Below are 7063 nucleotides of genomic sequence, written 5' to 3'. Positions count from 1 at the left end.
CTTATTTCTTATCATTTGGCATATATCTACCACTGAAATGGGTGGGAAGATGATGAACTATAGATATGTGTACCACACCTAAAAAGTACCAGATTATGCTTTCAGAAAATGTAGATCTTCTTTGCACTCACATTTTAAATTCTTGCTATAGTCAGAGGGATGTTTATCAAAATCCTGGTAAAGGTCCTAAAAGTTGTGAAACCATGAAGTTCTCACTTCTTTCAACCTTAAGAAGTCAAATTTTAAGGGACAGATAGAGAAAATCTGTGTGATTAATATATTTTTATGTGTATGAACTGGCTTGTTTTTGAAGAGATCCTGATCAAGTGAAGTAGAAATGAGGGAAATAGAAACAAAGTTAACCTCCACACCCAAAAACCCCTTATTTCAAGTTAGACTGGACCTTACTTTTCATTTTTCCTATTAGGCAATTATAATCAGGTTAAATTTGTTATTATCTGGAGAAAGATGCAAGTTTCCCTGCATCTTCAGGTTTCAGTTTTGAATAATATACTTGCCTAGAAGGAACAGAAGGACCTATGATGTATGAATGATGTGTGAGTTTCTGATTGATTTATATGGTAGTTATAAACTACAAAATGAAAATAATAGTTATATTGAAGGCAGCCTGGAAACAGGTAAATTCAAATGAGCCTTTTAAGATTCCTATGGCTGAAATAACCTATACAATATAAATAAAACAAATTTAATGTTTGATATTATTTATTTAAATTGTGCAGGTTAGATATCATTTGGATTTGGAATGAAACAGTAAGAGATTACATTCATGGATGACCAACAAGATAAGGCTATTGCTGCCGCAGCCAATGGAGAAAACATTGTGACTAATGAGATCAAAGAAAATGGTAAGGGAATTTAATTATAGTAAATAATATCTCTCTCAGTGGTCCTTTGTTCTTACTATGAAGTTTTAGTGTCGACAAAGTTAAGATAGATTATGCCTAAAATGCCTTTGAGATTGATGCTAATCCTAAACTCTATTCCACCAATCCGTAACGGGGCTACAAAGGATTCTCAGAGCTACAAAATCTAATCTTATTGAGCTACCAGATCATCTCTGACAGATAAAAGTTCCTCAAAATTCTTAGTGAATGACAAATATGCTCTGATCACTAGGAGCTTCAAGAACATTCCAACTATTGGTTGGTACCTCATAGTTCAATGAGTTACCATGAATGTCCCATCTGAGCATTCTCCCCACAAAGCTTTGATTTACCAATTCATCAAGCTTTTCTCATCCTGAGGAGGTCTCTATCTTTCTCTAAGGAAGAAGCTGGGCCTAAAAATTATTTTTACTAATACTATTCAGTATAAAATTAAGGTTGTTGTTTAATGGTTTGGTTGTGCCTTGTAAAACTAGAGGAGCACGGGCTTAGCTTACATAAAAGATTAAGTGACAGAAAGTGGTCAAGAGAGAGTTAATGAGTGTAGTCTAAGACTCTTAATGTTGTTTCTTTTATTTATTTCCCTTTTCTCTAGACTCAGAGGACCAAGATGTGGCAATGAAGTCATTTGCAGCTCTAGAAGCAGCTGCACCAATCCAGCCTATACCAGTGGTACAAAAAGAGACCCTGATGTTTCCCAGGAGTCTCCTGCCTCTGCCCTCTAAGAAGCCCTGCATGCAGAGCCCTCCATCACCTTTGGGTCTGGTTGAAGTACCTGAGCATGCTGCTAATAGTGCTTCTGTAAATGCCATTTCCCTCACATCTGGTGTTGCAAAAGGCCTGAACACATGGTCACTACCCAATGAGTGTGAGAAAGCTCCATTTGCCATAATGGAGCCTGCAGGCATGTCAGCTCTGAATGGAGACTGCCTTATGCAGCCAAGCCGGACTTGCTTGGGCTGCTTCATGGAATCCAAGGAGGCAGTAGATCCTGAGCCAGGGATCAGTCTAAAAGTCGGTGATCTAAATAGAGATTATGAAACATGTGCAGTCTCTGATATAGGGATTCAGTGCATCAGTACTGGAGAAAACATAAAATATGGTGAGCAGCTGCTGTCAGATCAGCTCCTGGGTTTCCCACTTCATAAATCAAGGGCAGGAGATAGGCGAGAAGCTGAGAAACCTGACATTGACTTGGAAGATCCGGCTCAGAAAAGTTATTATGAGGCATTACTGTTAGATAAGTGCAATACAGAAGAAGCTTTACTTGCAAATTCAAATCAGGATTGGGGTTACTTTGAGACTTTTATTAGTGAAAGTAAAATTGAACTGCTTGACCTCTGTTCCAAGAATGAGCTATCTGTCAATCTGTTCTCTGAAGAAGATGTGGATAACTACATGTTTGATGATGATGAGTCAACACTGGGCAGTGATGTCTGCTCCCTGAAAATTCGATATGAGTCATTTCAGGACAATGTTCGAGACAAAACCACCCTCCTAATGCAGGAGGATGCCCAATTCAACTTTTTTCCCAGTGTTTTTTCCACTTGCCCCAAGAGGGAACCCAAGAGTGGCACCATGAAGCAGAGCAGTGATCTTTCCCAATTCAAGGTCCCTGATATGAACATCATCTGGGGGGAGGAAGATAAAAACTTGGACAAGAAAAAAGGCAAAGAGGAAGAACATGAAGACAAAAGTGTAGAGACAAAAGATGAAAAGGATGATGGGGAAAAAACTGCCTTAAATAAATTGTGCAGTGGAATTGAGGAAGGGCAATTTAAGAATGCAAAGCAAGGCCATCTTGTTAATTCCTTAGAGACCTCAGGAAACTTCAGCGATGACAGTTCCTTCATTGAAGTCTCATATGATGCCATGGGAGAGATCAAGGATTGTAGCCGCTATATGGCTCGGGACACTAATTCTAGCAGCTCCTCCTCCCAGCAGAACTATGGACTGAGAGCCAAGAGAAAAGTCAGATACAGTGAAGATTATCTGTATGATGTTGACTCACTAGAGGGTGAAAAAGTGAATGAGAGGAAGGAATGGCTTCCAGGTGGTTCCAAAGAGGAAGATGATGATGAATGGTGCCCCAAAAAGAGAAGAAAAGTAACCCGTAAGGAGCCCCCTGTTATCATCAAATATATCATCATCAATCGCTTTAAAGGTGAAAAGAACATGCTAGTGAAGTTGGGTAAGGTGGATGCTAGTGAGACAACAGTGAATTTGAGTGAGAATCAGCTTAACAAATATGCCAAGCTGGCACCTTTAAAGGGTGTCTGGCAGAAGAAGAAAAAGCAGAGAAACATCCACACAGAATCCATCAAGACACCCTTATGCCAAAAGCAAAGCTTTGAACCGGGTAGCTTTGAGGTGTCATTTCTGCCACCTGTTCGTAAACGAAAATCTAAACTTGGCAACAGGCACAGGATTCAAAGAATTGCATCCATGGAAACTTCAGTAAGTAGTAAGCATACTTCATTCAGCAATGATCAAAGACAAACTAGTGATCGCAAAGAAGATGGAGGCCTAAAAGGTACAATGAAGCCAGCACCTTTAGCTAGCCCCAGCTGTGCAAATGGATCACATTTAAACGACATCACAAGTTCTGACTCATTGAAAGTCAAAGCCCAAGATACAGAGTTTAAAGGGCCAGAGAGGAAAGTGCTCAACAAAATCAAATTTAAAAGTGAAGCTAGGTTAAAATCCAAGAAAATTAAAACTGGGCAAGAAAGCAAGTCGGTTGTTCAAATGAGCCCTTTCTTGGAAAGCAAGTCCTCCAAGGCTAATTATAAAAATGAAGTTATTCCAGAGACCTCAAACAGTTCTCATCTGCCTGAAGTTCATGAGGTGAAAGTTACTAAGAATTCCACCTTCTTACCAACCACCTGTTCTTCTGAAATGTCTCTATCATCTGATAATGTTGCTACTAACATACCTGTTATCCCTGGAGGGTATCTGCAGACCTTGTTAGACGCTTCTGACATGTCAAACAATACCGGCATCTCATACTTTACCCATAATTCTCCAGAGCAAAATGAAGAAAGCCTCACTCAGAGAGAAAAAGCATTTATACCTCTCCAACCAGCCCAAGACTGTGTACTCTCCTCATCCTCTGACTCTGAGCTACAGAAGTCATCTCATAACTTCAAAATGGAATCCAGCAACTATGAAAATGTGTGGCCCAACAAGGTTACTTCTGGAACCCAGGAATTCATGGCTGAAGTGTCACAGGAGATAGTCCCAAATCAATCCAATGAATTTGAAGTCTCCAACATAGGCTCCATGGAGAATAACCTCACAGCTGTAGCATACAATCCAGTCTGCCTCAATAATGATGGCGATAGTTGCAACAAGGCTCTGTATGCCTCTGCACAGGATGGTCAGCTTCCATCTGATGACTCTTATCAATTATGTCACTTTAATAATGGAGAGATCTGCTTTCCTTTCCAGCAGGACCCAGTCAGTATGAATGATGGTCGGCTCTTTAGCTTTGATTCAATGGCCCCACTGTCTGTCAGCTCAAGCAATTATTGCTCCTTAAATTTGAAGTCTTCTGAAAAGGATGGTGATGATGATATCACTGATGACTTCCTAGCCCACTGCAGCCCCAAGTTGGTGATCCAACAGAGCATTGATGAGATAGCACCACTAAAGGAGTCCACTGACCTTCTGGATATCTCCAACTTCACTCCTGATAAATTCCGCCACTCTTCCCTCTCAGAGATTTCCCCACCTGACACTCCCAGTCTTTCACCTCAGATTACCAGATGTGAAAGTACAAAGGCACTAGGAACACTGAAAGGATTCCAAGAGAGAGTGCCAGGATTATTGGGAAGCGTGGAGAAAATCAAGTGGGACTGTAGTACTCTTTCACAGCAGGTCCAAGCTGATGATGGATTTACTTTAAATAAACATCAATTTCAGTTCCATATGTTCAATGATGAGGATTCTGTCAGCCTGCTCCAAAAAAACCCTTGCCTATCAACATTTAACGATTCAACTAGTCCGATCAGTACAAGCAACAAAGTGTCAAAATCAAGAAAGAGAAGTTCACCCAGCAAGAGTGGGGCTATGAATCAAAGCTCTTCTCAAAAAAACACCAGGAAAAAGTCCCTGAAAGTCAACAACAAAGGAACTGAAAAGCCACCTGGCAAAACCTCCCGCCAGATCCCTAAGTCAACAAAGAAAGGGAAATATATGGCTTCCATCACTGGGGAGAAAATGGAAATTGGCTTTGGCCAAGGGGAAGGCCAAACCAACAGCATATCCTCTACTGGGAAGACACTGGTAGAATGTATCCAACATGGTGGCCCAGCCTCTTCTATGAAAATGGCAAGTCACAAGGGACTTTCTGGAGATTGGGCTTTGGGAAAAGACAATAGCTCAGGCTGGAGTGATACAAGCATGGGCACTAACACCAACACCCTCCTGGATGATGACCAACGGGAATTTCAGGAGCCTTCCTACATTTTGTCCAACATTGCCTCTGGTATGGCAGATGTGCAGAGATTCATGATGGCCTCCATAGAGCCCCTGTGGGAACCCATTGGGCACCATGGAGACCCCAACATAGTGTACTCCCCAGAGTCTAATAGTCTAAAATTAAAAACCCTCAAAATACTGGCTGGGACACCACAAGAGTCTAAGAAAAAGGTCAACAATGGATTCCCAGGAGCCACTAAGAATCACAGGTCAATCAAGGGTGTGAGCAAAAGCAATGGGAAAGCAGCAATAGGTGATCTTGGTGGCACAGACATGCCCAGTTATAATGAGGACAATTGTTCTGCCTTCTTCGATAAAAAGTACAGTAATATGAGCACTTTAGGCAATAATGGACCAACACACAAAAAATTATATCGTCACAAATCCAGCTCCAAGGTCCTAAGAGATGAGAAATGTAAGGGAAAGCGCATGGATAGAGAACAGGTCCACAAGGATGAGGCTGGGACAGCATCTTTTGAAAAACTGAGGTAATACTACACCAAAATTGCTGAGATGATTCACCCTTAGCTTTCCTACTACCTGCTGGGCCTACAATTCCTCATTATTTTCCTTCTCAAAAGCAAAAGTTTGCATGAAAGAAACTGTGCCATACCCTTCTTTTTCAAATTAAAAAGAAAGAAAATGTGCATGAAAATCCCTGTGTTTTTAAGCCATCCAAAAGGTTGGGACATTTTTTCCTGACCTGGCCAGGGATAAGCTCTAACAAAGCTACTTTTTTCTTCTGCTAGTCAACAGTAATTTTTGCTTATTAAGAAAATAGAACTAAAATGTGCTCTTGAGTGATTTTGGGAAGGGAAAGGCTTTGAAGTAAGACAAATTTTGAACAACAGAATTAAAAAGTCATATAGACAAAAAGTCAAGATCATTTATAAACAAAAAGAGCATTAGTTGGAAAACAAAACCTCCACACATGACAATTAGGAGTACTTTCTAGTACCCTCTCCTATCTGTATCTGTTTTCTGCATCATACAGCATCTAGTATGATGTTTAAAAAATTAGATTGTATGATCCCTTTGAGGGACATACACTTAAACTAACTAAGATGGCAAAAGTTGTTTGATTTTTCTGCAGGGATTCTGACTACAATCTCCTAAAAGCAGAAACAACATTATGGGTTTTACCTGTGTTTGAAGAAGAGACTTGCATTTTCCGGAAAGACATTTGATGTTTGTGTTTATTTTGTTTCAAAATATGCCTTGTGGTATGTATGTTAACATGTAAGTGCTTAAAGAAAAAAAATTAAATTGTGGGAATAAGTCTTTGAAAGTAAACTTTAATCTGATGTTCGATGTAAAAGACTTAAAAAATCATACAGTTGCACAAGTAGTTTATCACTATGTACCCACAAGGACAAAATGGAAAACGTTGTGCCAAACTACAAATAAGTGACTGTATTGTATATATTTTTACTTCTATATCAACATTTGGTTGTGAGTATTTGGGGAAGCTTGTCCCTCTTAATTTACTAGAAACATTCCAGTGATTTTTGCTATTAAACACCCCACTTATGTGGATAGCACCTGTAGATCACAGTGGAAAAATATGTTGTGTTACATGATTTACCAAAACTTAAAACATACTGTTTGAAATGTGCCAAATTTCCTTGCCTTGTCTTATGGATTCACCCCACAGTTTAAAGCTCATTAATGAATTT

The 7063-nt window shown here is 39.8% G+C and overlaps 1 protein-coding gene across 1 annotated transcript; it reads left to right on the top strand.

Annotated features, from left to right (window-relative positions):
• Positions 1–741: 741 nt before the first annotated feature.
• Nexmif (neurite extension and migration factor) lies at positions 742–7035 on the top strand. Its single transcript, XM_010631238.1, has 3 exons — positions 742–866; positions 1501–5875; positions 6481–7035. Exons 1-3 carry the CDS (start codon positions 788–790, stop codon positions 6572–6574), a joined length of 4548 nt encoding a protein of 1515 aa, XP_010629540.1. The 5' UTR covers positions 742–787; the 3' UTR covers positions 6575–7035.
• Positions 7036–7063: the final 28 nt, after the last annotated feature.

Source organism: Fukomys damarensis, unplaced genomic scaffold, assembly GCF_012274545.1.
Source record: "Fukomys damarensis isolate Sample0158 unplaced genomic scaffold, DMR_v1.0_HiC HiC_scaffold_39, whole genome shotgun sequence".
Taxonomy (NCBI): Eukaryota; Metazoa; Chordata; class Mammalia; order Rodentia; family Bathyergidae; genus Fukomys; species Fukomys damarensis.
This window is presented reverse-complemented; position numbering and strand designations above follow the sequence as displayed.

Excerpts from the sequence above, each read along its gene's own strand:
- Nexmif (XM_010631238.1), top strand. The coding sequence starts at position 788 with ATGGATGACCAACAAGATAAGGCTATTGCTGCCGCAGCCAATGGAGAA. Across the intron at positions 867-1,500 it reads TAATGAGATCAAAGAAAATG|ACTCAGAGGACCAAGATGTG; the intron begins GTAAGGGAATTT and ends CCTTTTCTCTAG. Across the intron at positions 5,876-6,480 it reads GCATCTTTTGAAAAACTGAG|GGATTCTGACTACAATCTCC; the intron begins GTAATACTACAC and ends ATTTTTCTGCAG.